The sequence below is a fragment of the Daldinia loculata genome (assembly GCF_022478755.1).
Source record: "Daldinia loculata strain CBS 113971 unplaced genomic scaffold F4817scaffold_11, whole genome shotgun sequence".
NCBI lineage: Eukaryota > Fungi > Ascomycota > Sordariomycetes > Xylariales > Hypoxylaceae > Daldinia > Daldinia loculata.
This window is the reverse complement of record NW_026054865.1, coordinates 18,710-33,709: the sequence shown is the minus strand read 5'-3', so window position 1 is coordinate 33,709 and position 15,000 is coordinate 18,710. Positions and strand designations below refer to the sequence as shown.

General features: G+C 47.1%; 3 protein-coding genes across 3 annotated transcripts; 2 read left to right on the top strand and 1 right to left on the bottom strand.

Annotated features, from left to right (window-relative positions):
* Window positions 1–791: 791 nt before the first annotated feature.
* F4817DRAFT_313601 (Sodium/calcium exchanger protein-domain-containing protein) lies at window positions 792–4,425 on the top strand (the record flags this gene model as incomplete). The annotated part of the gene is made up of 3 exons (XM_049300267.1): window positions 792–948; window positions 1,063–3,902; window positions 3,973–4,425. The coding sequence occupies 3 exons, from the start codon at window positions 792–794 to the stop codon at window positions 4,423–4,425; spliced, it is 3,450 nt and encodes a 1,149-aa protein (XP_049161191.1).
* A 3,581-nt stretch (window positions 4,426–8,006) lies between these two features.
* On the bottom strand, window positions 8,007–11,080 carry F4817DRAFT_330417 (V0/A0 complex, 116-kDa subunit of ATPase). The gene is made up of 5 exons (XM_049302390.1): window positions 10,870–11,080; window positions 10,722–10,800; window positions 8,617–10,647; window positions 8,340–8,560; window positions 8,007–8,271 (listed from the first exon to the last, which is right to left on the bottom strand). The coding sequence occupies exons 1-5, from the start codon at window positions 10,996–10,998 to the stop codon at window positions 8,140–8,142; spliced, it is 2,592 nt and encodes an 863-aa protein (XP_049161190.1). The 5' UTR covers window positions 10,999–11,080; the 3' UTR covers window positions 8,007–8,139.
* A 438-nt stretch (window positions 11,081–11,518) lies between these two features.
* F4817DRAFT_22721 (uncharacterized protein) lies at window positions 11,519–14,871 on the top strand. Its single transcript, XM_049298880.1, has one exon. The coding sequence runs from the start codon at window positions 11,632–11,634 to the stop codon at window positions 14,188–14,190; it is 2,559 nt and encodes an 852-aa protein (XP_049161189.1). The 5' UTR covers window positions 11,519–11,631; the 3' UTR covers window positions 14,191–14,871.
* Window positions 14,872–15,000: the final 129 nt, after the last annotated feature.

The window sequence follows — 15,000 nt, the reverse complement described above, 5'->3', positions numbered from 1 at the left end:
TTATCGAGAAGGTAGTACCTTAGGTACCTAATGTACCATATGTACCTTACAAAGCAAGGATCAAGTAAACTTTCTTACCCTGTAACTCCTCCTGTACTATGTCGTCTGTAGGTAATCAACACCTTCCAGGCGGGACGACTTCGACAAGGGTGCGCTAAACATTGTCCACTCACACTGTAAATAATCACGAGTCACAATCACGACTTGCGACTGGACTGGACTTCGCTCCATCCCATTGCCTATCCACTGCCTTTCAGCCATGTGCTATGTTCGCGATAGCCAGATACATGTAGCTATGCTTTATGTGTCGCACAAGGTCTGACTAACAATTGTGAGCAGTGAGCAGTCGTAAGCTGCCTTTCAATTTCATCTTACCTACCTGTTACCTCTTTTATTTTATTCTTTTGTCTCTTTAATAACCTAGGATCCTATAATTATCGTAAAGCCGCTTCAAGCGTTTCATCTAATCTAACTTGTTTATCACTTGAACATCTCCGCATCTTGGATTCGTCCGCAAGACATGCCGCAGCAACGCTAGACCTGCAAGCCAAAGTCATACAATACTACAATTACATTCCCATCGGGTTCCACAGACATCGTTCGGGTCCTATCGTTCCTCATCTTTAGCCTCTTGTCAAATTAAAACTAAGAAATCGCATACTATCTCCTCCCTAACCTTAGCTATATTTGTCTTGAAGCCTTGAGAATTACCCTATATGCTCATTAGCTAGGTAGTTTAATAGAGAGCCCACTTCGTTGGCGGCGAAGATCTCGAATACTCTCTATCCGCGATGGATCCCCATTCGCAGGACGACAGTAGCTCTGCTGCTCCGCCCTCGCCTACAGATTCGCGACAGCAATCCGTTCGACGCGATACCAGAGAGACTACGCTCCCCGAAAGTTACCAGTCCGCCGAAACCGTGCGAAGAAGAATAGACCAGTCTTATGGTATGTCGTAGCCTACCTCTCTAAACTTAATTCTGACTCTAGCGGCGTGTCCCTCGCCTGTCACGTCAATTCTCCATCAGAAACGAACTAAGCTAACCCGATTTCCTGATCTAGGTACGGTTCAAACACCGCCGCCGCCTACGAGCGGTGGTACACAATTTTTGGGAGAATCCACTGCCCACGAACGAGCACACTCGAGAGCCGCAACTCAGCAACCTCGTTCTCCCTTACTTGGCTCAGATCGTGGCCGACAGCGTCCTAGAAAGCCCGCTATGCCTCGCAGGGCCTCTTCCAACACATTAGCTCCCCATCGCGGCGAGGTCTTCTCTACGGATGATGACGTCAACGAGGTGGAGAACGACACTGTTGGGCGACAGCAGACTTTCTCCCCTCTTCCGGCTTATAATAATGAACAGGCAAGACCGTCATCTACACTGCGGCGACGGGGTATGGCCCCACCGACCCTGTCTCGAGTACACTCGAGTCGCAGCGCCGGTCCTGAAGAGGAAGGAATTGATGAACTGCGAGAAGAAGAGGACGAGGAGGGGCACTTGCCGTCGCAACCACATGAGGAGAGTGTATTGCAAGATGCGCCTCCGGATTCGGGCGTTCTTAATGACGACAACAACGACAACAACAACGACGACGATGACGACGACGACGACGATATCAGCGATACTGAAAGTTTCACATTGAAGGACCGCCAACAGGCTATCAACGAGACACATCCCTTCGGTATCAGGATTTGGAAGCCTGCATTGTACAAGAAAGATCGATCAGTTCAAAAGACTGCCGAGGGTGACATCCATTCTTTTCCTGGCGGTCGGGTCAGTAGTTGGTTACTGTTCTTCAACCTCATCTGGACCTTGGCCTTCGGCTGGTGGATGGCTCTGTTTGCTGCGCTGGGCGCCATAGCCTGCTTTATTTTTGCGGCAGCTCCTAGCGGCAGGGAATATGGCCGCGTGCTATGGGGTCTGGCCGGCTATCTTTTCTACCCCTTTGGGAAATTCGTGCGACTCGAGCAGGACGAAGCATATCTAGATGAAGACGAAGGTGAGGGTCGAAGCATCAGCGAGTATGAGCAATGGCAAAGTGGCGACCTGGAATACGGACGGTTGTTCTTTGGCCCTGAACGAAATCGCTCCATCATCGGCCGATCAAGAAGGAGCATCGACTCTGAACCTAGCGAGACAGATAGCCTCCTTCCTCGCTCGAGGCGCCACGATCATTCGAGCGACCCAGGACGGCGACTGAAGAGGCGGTTATTTGGCCGCGGACAATGGAATATCGGCCGTGTCATCTTCTTCATTTTCTTTTGGGGTCTCATCACGCCTTCTCTGCTTATTGTCTCTGCCATCTGTTGGTTTCTGGTCTTCTGGATTCCGATGGGTAAAGTTACAAACCTTCTCTTTGACCACCTTAGAAGACATCCGCTGGCTCTATCTTTCGAGTCCGATATCAGCACCGCCAGGACGTCCGATGGCACGCACTCCTCCATCCTGCTTTGCACGTATCGAGTTGTAGGTTTGAAGTATTGGAAATACACCGTCGATGGCACTAACATATTTCTTATCAACCTCATGGCCGTTGTCATTTTCGTCATCTTTGACTGGCTCGTATTAGATACAGTCCTTCATGTTGACAATTTCCTGACATCTCCGGGCTTTTTATTCGTAGCCGGCTTATTCTCCATCATTCCTCTAGCGTACTTCATAGGCCAGGCTGTTGCGTCCATCTCGGCCCAGTCTTCTATGGGCCTTGGTGCTGCAATCAATGCCTTCTTTTCAACGATTGTGGAAGTCTTCCTCTACTGTGTCGCGCTTAAGGATGGCAAAGGCCAGTTAGTCGAGGGTAGCATCATTGGGAGTATATTTGCTGGCATTCTCTTTTTGCCCGGGTTATCGATGTGCTTCGGTGCTATCAAACGCAAGACCCAACGATTTAATGCCAGGTCTGCCGGTGTCACATCTACCATGCTAATTTTTGCTACCGTTGCTGCATTTGGACCAACCCTCTTCTACCAAATCTACGGCACGCACGAACTCCGATGTCAGAGCTGCACTGATTTTATAGGATCCAAAGAACGCGATTGCCGTCGGTGCTACTACTCACAAGTACCAGCGCTTGATGACCGTTTTTATATCGAAGCTGTGCGTCCCTTTTGCTACTTGGCCGCCATTTGTCTTTTCTTATCATATGTCATCGGTCTCTGGTTCACTCTTAGGACCCATGCCGCCGTCATTTGGAATAGCGAAATCGACGAGAAGAAGCATGAAGAATTTCAGCAACATACAGCTCGTCTGTCTGAAGCACGTAATATCGGCGATTCAACTGGCGCAGATATCCGAGACAGCAACCTGTACAAGCGTATCCTAGGCCAGTCGTTGAAACAAGTCGGCTTGTCAAGCGGAGAAGAGGGCCGCCATTTGCGTCAGCCAACAGAGGGATTCCCGTTCAATGGGGGTGTCCAGACACCGCATATGGTTCCACCAAGAGGCAGTAATGATGCCATGGATAGCATTCGTTCGAATGTCCATATTCCCGGCTTTTCTGATGCAGAGAACAGCGATCTAGTCCGCAGCGTCACAGAAGTAGCGGCAACAGCAGCCGCTATCGCAGCCCGCGACGCTCGAGGGCCACGTCGTATTTCTACCCAACCGTCAAACGCCGGAGCTAGTACCCCGGCAACACGTCCTACACCCATTCGCTCTGCTACCTTTCCCGAACCCGACGAGGCCGGTGAGAATGCCCAGGCTTCCCATGGAGGTCACGATGCTCCGAACTGGAGCCGGACGAAAAGTGCAGTTATCCTGATGGGTGCTACTATTCTCTATGCAGTCGTTGCCGAGATTCTGGTCGACACGGTAGACGTGGTATTAGACAACTACGCGATCGACCCAAAATTTCTAGGTATCACTTTATTCGCTCTGGTACCCAATACCACCGAATTTTTGGTGAGCACTGCCCCTTCGTGCCCTTCGGGTCCGCTACGTATTTTAAGCTAACCAGTACTGTTTCATTTAGAATGCCATTTCCTTCGCCATGAATGGAAACATTGCGTTATCCATGGAAATCGGTTCTGCGTACGCCCTACAGGTCTGCCTTCTTCAAATCCCCGCGCTAGTTTTCTTCTCTGCGGTTTACCCTCTCCAACCGGTCGGCAACCAAGATCCTACGCACTGGACATTCAGTCTTCTATTCCCACAGTGGGATATGGTGACGGTCATTCTGTGCGTGTTCCTTCTGAGTTACATGTACGGCGAAGGCAAGAGCAACTACTTCAAGGGCAGCATCTTGATCCTGACATATTTGGTGGTTGTGATCGGATTCTACTTCGCCGGGTTTACGGATAGTCAGATGGGCCATATGGGCGCGAGCCGATTTGACACTCTTGGTCCGAATGGCGCTTGGCAGAGCTATAAGACGATTGGACGGGGGACCGGCGGACGGGCATATGAGGCGGGAGTTGATTTTTGAGAATCTGTCGTACACGCGTCACGCTTGGGCTGATGAAATATTCTTACGTTCAAGTGTCGAATGACGTCTGCGGCTGCTAATTAGTTATGATATCCCTACTACTTTTCTTTCTTTCCCTCTGTACGATTGGCGATGGTGCATGGTCAGGTCATTGTTGGAATATGGCTATTATTGCTAGCCTTTAGGCTCGGACAGACCTTGTAAGCTCTCCATTGGGGGGAGTACGTTCCAATTGTTTTCTGGGCACTAAGGCATGACGATGCGGATTACACAGACATCCTTAATAGAACCTATATCAAGACTTGATCGGATTTCTTGGATGTTTGCGTGGATGGGTGTTTTTGTGTGTGTAAATTGTAATGCGGATGCGAATTAGAGCGTGAAAGTGCGAAGACGAGTAACTTATAAATTATATTCACGTTGGTTTAGGGGGATAATACATCCAACTCTTCGTAAGGGACATTTTGAGACGTCAGTAGTGATATTAGCGTGTCTTTACTTCAGTGCAATGGCACTATACTCTATGCCATAACAGAGCAAAGCATGACATATCCTTCAATATTTACGGGTAACTAAAGGAAGTCTGTTAAGTTGTTAGGAATATTAAAAGACTTGAGTATCAGAATAGAATTTCCCACTTGGACGATTTTAAACTGATCTAACGCTTCGATGCCAACAGAGCCTTCTCCAAGAAACGCTGACGGGCCCGCTCTGCTTTTGACGATGACTACAGTAGAAACACTGACTACGATTGTGACCACCGTAGTCCCTCCATGGCCGAGGATAACTTAAATTATATCGACCAGGGAGAGTTGACTGAGACGATGAGACCAATACAAAATGCGAAGGCTAAAGCAGGTATAGGTGCTCGAAGATGAAAGCCTAGAAGCTAGCTTAGAGCCACTATAAGTACAGAGGTTCGGAGATTATAGATAGACGAACATCTGGCACTCACTCCGACAATTTCAAGAAACACCGGAAATGCAAATTTAATTTACAGATAGCTCATAACATTGAATACTAACAGATCTAAAAAGGACATGGCATCCAAATATTCCGCTCTACTCGACTACATGACATGAAATTCCCACCCTAAAGCTCTCAATACGTAGCTTCACAATTATCTAATGTACAATATTTGCTAGTCTACACAATACCCAGATACCGATTCTTCTTCACTACACGCGACAAGCGCATGAAAGCAATGAAAAATAAGCCTGTCAGACGTCCGCCATCGCCCACCCCGGCCACGCGCCCGAAGGCAAGACCGTGACAAATCGGGGTTGAGATCATTACCACTCTCTATACAGCACCTCTTGCGAGGGCCGCCACCCTTGCGGGCAGAGCGAGAGTAAGGAGCAAGAAGGCACAAGACCTTGGTGCTCCCGTAAAAGAATTTTCACTCTAGGGCAACGGGGATATCATTCATCAACCAGGGTGGGATCTGTGGCTCCTGTAGGGAACACAGAGAAGGACGAATACTATAGAAATGATTCTCTGAAGTACTATATTGGGAGACAGGTTAGTTCAATTGCTCAGATTGGTAGTATGGGGGGAGGAGTGAGACTGACTTGTCGACATGAAGAAGAAAGGAAAAAAAATTCGAAGGGAGGGGAGGGTGGCCAGATATTTATACGCATTGGGCGGAGGTTCACCGGTCGGCACAATCAGTCGTTGCCCTGCAGAATTTTTTTTGCGGTGGGGCAGATCTGACGCACTTGCCGATACGTACCCACAGATGTAAGAAGCTACTATCAGATCAACCAATCAGAAACCCCACAGCAACTGCTAAGTGACTACGTACCTGAGTACCAACCACCGGAAAAAAAGTTTTCTATGCTAGAATCAACAATTTGCAATATTATTGGCCAATAAAGAAACTTGGTCAGGTAGAATTTTTATTAGTACAGTATACATACATGTAGTGAGTCACAGAAATGAAATGAAATAACTCAACGTAACCTGTACACTAGCTGCCTGCAATTGATGCTAAGCAACTTTAGGTACTTCGTGCAAATTTTACATGTACATTAATTACTATGATTGTTGAAGGAAAAATTACATTGTCTACATCCGATTGAAAAATTATTCAAAGTCATTACTATGAGGTATTGTCTTAAATTCCTGAATCAAATTGACATTGCACAGTACGTACCGTTTAGCGAGGCTCAAAGGCTGTGATTGCCATGTCTACGCACTGCCTGGGTGGAGTGGGGTTACTTCGTTTGTTAAATCTGATCTAGCCAATTAAAATTTGTTGTACTGTCGCATTGCGCGACCCTTTTGGGAATAGTTGGACTTTCTGCCGGGTGCGATTGCTGATTGTACCGAGCCCTCACCGCCCGCCCAAGAAATATAAATATCTGGCTCCCCTCCCTCGATTCTGGGATTCTTCTTCCTTTTCTTCTTTAGCTCTCTTTGCCTTTTGGCTTAGATCAAGTGTAGTATCTGTTCTTTTCAGTTTAATCTCTGAAAGAGTCCTACTTGGACTCAATCGTGATTATTCTAATTTTTGTCCCGAGGGAGCGCATCCTCTGGGCTTGCCCATGATCGCTTCCACCGTGTCCCTGGTATTACACTGCCTCCAGGTGACGCGAACATTTGTTTTTCGTTGCAATTCCTAGCTTGCCTAGGGATGTGAGGAAGAATAATTAGAATTGTTAGCATGGTGATTTGTGCTCAGGTTGTCTCGTCTAACACGATGTTTTTGTAATTCTACTGCGTAACTAGTATTTGGGCTTAGTATTTTCCGGTTCCTATGTACGGTGATGATTAGTCGGTCGCGTTTAGAAGCAGCCGTTTCCCATCAGGTATCATCAGCCAAATCCAAGGAGTGAGGTCGAATTACGCGACTCACGAATAATATTTTGATACCCGCTATCGAAGCCATACAGGCGACCACCGTCTACTTGATCGCTGATCTCGTCGAACCTCCTTCGCGAAGACCTAGATAAAATCGTACCATAAGAAGTAATAGAGATATATCTGGGTGCCTAACGTCTGTCTGTTTTCCCTGACAATTTTGTAACTAATGAAGTGGCCTTTATGGTATTTCTCTCGTTCATATTTTGGGTGAATTTCTTTCCCAAGCTTCCCAGAGTCGAGGACTGCAAGCAAGAGAGAATAGGATCAGCGTCCATGCATAGTATGTTCATTTACACCATCACATCTAGCCACTCTCTCCATCCAGGCACCCTTAGCCAATATAAAAACCATGAACTTTACTAATTGCTAGCTATGGTAGCAGAATATGTGTACATCTTCACTTCAATGTTTAGCTAAGATAGCCGATATCTAAGCTACCTTAGCTCGATTAAAAGCCGAATAGAAGTGGGTGATTAGGTACTCCAAAACGCGTATAGAAATTTACATGGAACTCTTAAGGTCTTCCTCGAAGTTAATCGTCGTATAAATTTATATGCAAGGCTAAGATGACATTCTACTGGCTCTCCTAATAGATGAAGTCTAGAGGAAGTCAATAGCTCACATTTTATTCGAGGATAGCATTATCGAATCTATGTTGAAACCCCAATAGAAGATATTTAACTTGAACACTTTTTACAGAACAGAGCATTATAATACGTTGCCAAAACTTATACCTGTGTAAAGGCTACAACAGTATCGATTGTTAATAGATCTACAGCTACGGATTCGCATAATACAAGTTTACTCATACACCCCAACCACTCTCACACTTTCAATCCCCTATGCTGATTAACCTCTGAACTCGGCTAACCCGTCATCCTCCTCTAACAACGTTATAAAAGAAAACGGAGTGAACAGGTGACCCGCGAACTCGGCGTATTTCGATTGTGCCTCAACCCATTGCAGACGGAGAGAGTGCAACTAAAGGATAAAGTTAGTTGGCATTCGATTTGTACCATGTAAAAAGTAGCTAAGGAGGAGAGACTTACCATCGCGCTACAGCCTTCCATACAAATGAGAATGGCACAAGAAAGGAAAAACCACAAATAGAAAGCAACAACGATCATGAAAACACCAAGGACGCCCGGCTTAGAGAGTGCTGGGCCGAGAGTCATGTCCCAAAGCACGACACTTAGCTGCTGGTGAGCGAGTGATAACGCCCAGAGACGCAGGTAAGAAGCAGTGTGAGAGACACAGTTCAGGCAGAATTCTATACGTATAAGTTAGTAAGTGCTTGCGACATCGATTATGGTAATTATAACTTACCAATTGTGTGGATGACCTGATGGATCATGATCTCATTGAATTCAAACTCTTCATGGCCCTCGTCGTCGTCACCGTGCGCGATCATAGCGACGCCCTCACCATCATCGGTGTCCACACTGGGACGGCCGTTGCCATTGCCATTGCCTTGGAAGTGCCCATCGCTTTCGTCCTCATCAAGCGCCGAGACTCTAGATGGTTCGCCTATGCCACGATAGCCCTGGGCACGAGCTCGGTTGTGCTCCCATCGCAAGTATAGTGGCTTCAGGAGCAACAGGATGGGAACCTGGGCAAAGGCAAGGAGTAACAGCGTAACTTGTACACCTTTTTGTCCTGGATACAGTGGAATATCCAATGTGCCGGGCTGCAGGAACATGTAAATCAACATGTTCAGAAGTCCGGGAGGCTGTTCTCCAATCGCGAGCCAGTCCACAGACCACTTGTAAACAATGCAAATAACGAGGTAACCGAAGATGGCTTGGAAGAAGATCATCCCCGGTAAGAAGTTACCCCAGATGTCAATTGGTCTCTTGAAGTGTCTCGCATTGACATAGGATAGGCAGAGGGAGTATGTCATGTGCGCCCACCCAAGAATGATAGACATCTTCATCTTGTAGCTGTTGCTAAACAATAAGTCATTCTCGGTACCATGCCAAAACCAGTCGAGACCAAACGGATATCGGTAGTCGCCCTTGAGCTTAGCCACAAGAGGCTGGCCCTCTTGCCATCCCTCAGGAACGTCCCATTCCCAGGCGCTGTCGAAGAAAGTGAAACTCTTGGAAAACACATCGTTGTAGATGAGACCCGTGAATAAGGAGAACATAGCCATGACCAAAGCAATGTATCGACCATAGAAAATCATAGCGAAGAGTTCGAATGTGACTTTCTTCAGGGGCTTCTCCCAATATATCATAGCCAAGGAAGCAAAGAACATGATGGTGGCGTGGCCGAAATCTCCGAACATGACGGCAAACAGGAAAGGGAAGGTAACGATAGCAGGTAGAGCCGGGTTGACCTCTTGGTAGGTCGCCGTACCGTATGCATTAATGATAGTCTGGAATGCTTCTGTAAATTTATTGGTCTTCAAGTAGGTCGGAGGAGTCTTGTTTGTCTTGATCTCATTAATAATCGACGGAACAGACAGGCCTGCTCGGTTGGTCACATCTTGAAGTGTGGTGCGAATGAGAGGTAAATCATTCGTAGGACACCAACCTTCCGCAATGAGAGTCCGTCTCTGTCGGTCGAATGAGAAGAGATTGAGCGTTTGGTAGGTAGCCTTCTCCTTCGTGATTAAAATCATCCATGCTGCAAGAGACTGAGCAATTTGGGTGAGCTCGGCTTCGAGAGTCTGCTGCGTATTGTGCAAGACGTTTCGAACATCGTTGAGACGGGCATTAACCTCATGCATCTGGTCGCGACGAAGGTCTGCGTTTTCGTCGACGCTATAGATATCAGCGCCCATAGATTCCGAAATTTTGCGGATCTTGGCTAGGATTTCCTTGCCATGAGCAAAGATAACGAAGACATTCTTGTTAATAGACTCGTTATTACTCGGATCAACAAGGGGTTCGGGAATCTCGGATTGGTTCATATATAAGTTGCCGCGAAGCGTTCTCCAGAGAATGCGCTCGAAAGCAGCTACCCGGTCGCGGTTTATAACACCAGCGATGAAGCCAATATTCATACCAGAGAAGGAACGTTCAACGTCGCCACCCTGGTTGTGCTGCTCCACGTCTTGGAGTAAAGGAGCGTCATCATCCTCGGTCGAAGCTCGAATCTCCTCGACGTTTCCGTGAGCTCGGTCAAAAAAGCCGCCGGCCTCGCGAAGAACCCATCGCCATTCGGTCAGCTCGACCTCGCGCTTCTTTAATGTCTCGTAGCTGTCGTTCAGTTGGAAGATGCGCTGCTCTAGGCTTTGAGTCCGCTCGGAGAGTTCGTCGATCTCGGAAGTAGTGGGAGGAGCGAGAGTTTCGACATCAAGGTCTAACCTTCGTAGAGGAATGCTCGCCTTTTCCATTTGGGAATGGAAGTAACCTGGGAGCATGTTAGACAGGATAACGCGACTCGCGGCTCGCGGCTCGCGACGGTCGGGGCTTTCCAAGGCTTACGAAGCTGGCGCTCAACATTGTCAAGCCTTCTAATCTCTTGAGTAAAGGTCCGCTGGAATGCACTGGTATCACTATTGAGCTAGATGGCTATTAGTATTGTTCGATGCGAACAAATCGACATAGGGATTGGTAGGGGATGGCAGCATACATCTCGAAATTGGACCAGTCCAAGTTCTCCCAACGCGTTAACACATTCTCGGCTGATTTCATTGGATATGTATAGCTGCACCATGCTCATGTCCGCAGAGCGGAACATGGACTGCTTTGAAGGAGCCATGGTAATGGACTGCGCTCCAAAGTCAGGCTGATGGTTCTCGATAGTGACGACGGAATGCGAACTGCAAGAAGGTAAAGCTTGAATTAAACGTCGTAGCCTTTGCAGGGGGGCCGCGCTTCTAATTTAGGAGACCGGCTGGTTTGTGGCTTGAAGTCACGAGGCGTACTTGTGGCGCACGCATTCTTTTTAGAACCTGGGCATATGACGTAGAACATACTTTATTCAATAATATCCTCAACTCCAGTGTGTTATGTTAAGAGTACCTGTTCTTAAATATCTTAAGATTTTCAATATTATTTCAAAAGTTTATATATTTACTTTCGAGAACGTATATACTCAGTATCATACAATGCATTATTATTTTATATCATTTACCTCTTTACTTTATGAGGTACTTAACCTCTAACGATAAGATCGAAGAGTAGGATTAAGTACCTAAGTACCTAACCTAGGTACCCACCCGTATTTTACTCTAATGGCTTATTACATATTAGTTTCTAAGCTCCATTCACAACATCGAACCATCCCGGTATCAAATCAATTGTCGAGTTTTTTATATAACGCGGACAGTACCAGCCGTACCGCTACTGTCGCCAATTGAGCTCGCATGAACACAGCCGATATGCCTTAGGTATGCATTGGCTGTTATCGAGGGCTGTCCAGGCGCAGTCTTCGTGTCGGTGTCGACTCTGCCTTCACTCCGGGCGTTCAATTGTACGGCATACCACGAACGTAGCCCCCAGGCGGAAAGTAACGGCTGCTGATATCTTCACTGCCTGTTATACGACTATACTTGGTACTGCGACTGTTATAGATACCCAGAGGAAGGAAGTGAGGAAGAAGGAACTCGACGAGAAACTAGAGAAGGCCAGAGCCGCATTGGGCAGCTTGGGTGTCCAAGACTCGTCCAGCCAACAAGGTGGAGGCGTCGACAGTCCCGATTCCGGCACTGCGATTATTTCGCGCAGTTCTGACGATGGGTCTAGAAGAAAGGAACAGGTTGCTGCCAACGGCCTACTGCGGGAGTTAGGAGTTCTATGCGAAATTACTCGTCGTCCAGTATCGCGTCCATCGTGGATACAAACACAGTTAGAATGGGCACACGTCGAAGCCGCCATCGTTGCGGAAGAGCAAGACTCCGGATGTATACTCAGAGAACCAAAATCTGCTCAGCAACTCCGAAGGACAACGATGACAGTCGTAGAGTTGGTAAATCAACTCATATATCGAAGTCAGACTTATAAGAGCACCCGGAGCCAAGATGTAGATGCCGAGCAGAAAAATAGCGTAGACGATGCTGTTTACAAGGAACTGAAGGATATATTACAGACTTTCCACTATCCAAGTTATAACCAACCTACCGAGGACCCTAGTGATGCCGCGAGGACTCGGTTTCTCCTTGGGGAATCCATACGGCGTATCTTTAATCATGCCGCAAATGCCAAGGAGATTGTAACCAAGATATGTTATAATCTCTTAACAGCTGGTGTGCCTCCGAGTATCCACACTTATAATACGTTAATTGCAGGCTTCAACCGGATTCAACGTCCTGATCTCGCGCAGACAGTTGTCGATTCCTACATCCACAGAACAACCTGGCCTGCCACCGAGCAGACCGCCGTATGCCTGCTCAATCACTACCGAGGGGTAAATCAGGAAGATGGCATACGAGATATCATCCAACGAATGAGGGGTGTTAGAGGTGATGGTCTACATTTTCGAATTATCGACAAGAAAGCTATTTATACGCGAGACTGGTTAGCGTGGGCTATAGAGAACTGTGCCTCGCGCAAGTATACCTATGTGGAACGAATGCGGCGAACGGATGCTGTATTCACTAGTATTATAAAAGGTTGGTTATACTGTGGAGAACTCGGCAATGCTGGCGCGGCCTTTGTGACATGTGTGCGTTACGGAGGTTCGATCACCATTCAAACGCTCCAGGAACTCTTCAGAGCATGCCTATCAACAGTTGATTACACCGCAGCACGGCGATTGGTGGCAGGGTTGGCTAAGAATATGCGCAGCTTTGCGACTTGGATCGATTGTACTATTCGTCAAGAATCAGTAAACACGTCGCGTCAACTTATCATGAGCCTCTTAAATCTAGTTAACATCTGTCGGCTTCCGTTCAATTTCACGCCTGTCTCCGAATCCTACGACCAGACATTGCAGGGGCTCAGATCTCTAATTAACCTTACCCGATTCGAACTAGAGATACAAGAGACGGCGAATTTATGCGTGGCCACGTTCGAGGAATTGACTTCGAGTGGATCATTGGTAACCCGGCTTGATAAAGTTCTTGCCATGCTCGACTCAGCTCAGCTGAGCAGGCAAAAGGCTGCAAGGTCGCTCGCTCGCTTCGGCAGGCTAGCAGAACTCCTTTCTATTGAAAGGAGATGCCGCGACCTAGAGACAAGAATCAAGACCACGACAGCATTAACGACGGCTACCATTCTCAAAATCAAGACGGGATATGAGCTTGACCCATCCGCAATTCTTACTTCGAAACAAGAATCTCCGATTTGGTATCAGCGAGAGTATTTTTTTTGGTACCAGCGGCAGCGCTACGACTCCCTCGTCAATGCTCTTCAAAACATTCAAATCAACTGGGGTCCGATGACAAAAGAGGATATAAGGTCGCAACTTCTTCGACGCCTACCTGACCCTGTTCTGTCGAGAAGGCTAGGGAATTCTGGTCATCCAGAGAACCTAGGTATAAGAGCACTGACGAGCTTTTATGTATCAGGCATGACACACACCAACGGGCACCAATATGTCTTTTGTAGTAGGCCCATAAGCCAGCTCGAACAAGAACTTACTGACATTGAAAATACGATCAGAGCTATACTATTCGCTCACCTCAGCGGCGATACTCAAAGGAAGCTTAGGTTCCAGTATCCAAACTTCTACAAAATGCCTTTCAAGAAACTTTACAAGTACCAATTGCGGAGAAGCATCTTCAAGACGGTCTCTGCCATAGATGAACAGCAGTCCGGCATTATCAAACCACACGGCCAAATAAAACCGGCAACCAGAGCCAGCGAGGGGCTATTAGGGATACCGAGAGACATACATCTAGGCATTGAAGAGGGGTTACATTTAGACCACTCGAGCACAAAGCTTCGCTCGGCGGGTTCATCTGAGTTGCGCGATGCTGACGCCGCTCTCCCCTTGTCCGCGTTAGGATGAGGGGTGAGGGTGAGATATGCCCTGTAGAGCGGATGCGAGGGTTTAATTGGATCCTGGGGAAGCTTGGCACAGAATCAAGGGAATCTTGAGCCAAACCTCTATCCCCATCCCCTTGTATATAAAACCAGCTATACTTACCTTGATCTGTATAATTTAGTCGTGGACTGATTTTATGCTCGCTCAGTTGCGGCATATTGTACCTATAAACGGTCACAGTCCCGGTCTCGGTCCCGATACCGGATGTTAAATAAGAACAACTAACCATTCGAGGTCTGTTTTTGTTTCGATTTCAGTACATACGTGTCTTCCTATCGTGCGGTATATATATCTGCTAGGTATCCATCGGAACCGATTGGGATAGATGATGTGCTTAAGTGTGTAAATAAGGTGTGTAGGTCCGAGAGATTACCTATCCTCTAGAAGATACCTAGGTAAGTACTAACACCGAAATATGGAATGCGTGCATAAACATCTCATCGAATACCCGCAAGTGTGTAATCCGTAAATGGTTGTCCTACACGATAAGTTGAAAAGTGGTACGGTAGCATTACATTGCCTACACCCTGCGGGCTTTATTCATAGGGTTATCTTTCTTGGGTAGATGCGTAGCTGTATGTAGGTAGGTACTGGGGTGTAGGATTGGGATTGATTACCTAGTTATGTAGGTAGTTTATACTATAGAATATGTCCGCATCATGATAAAAAAAAACCAATAAAAAAAAGTATGGAGTTGGATCAATTCAATAAAGATGCATATATGTACCTATATGAGGTACCTATGTACCTAGATAGGTGTATGTATGGCGGAGC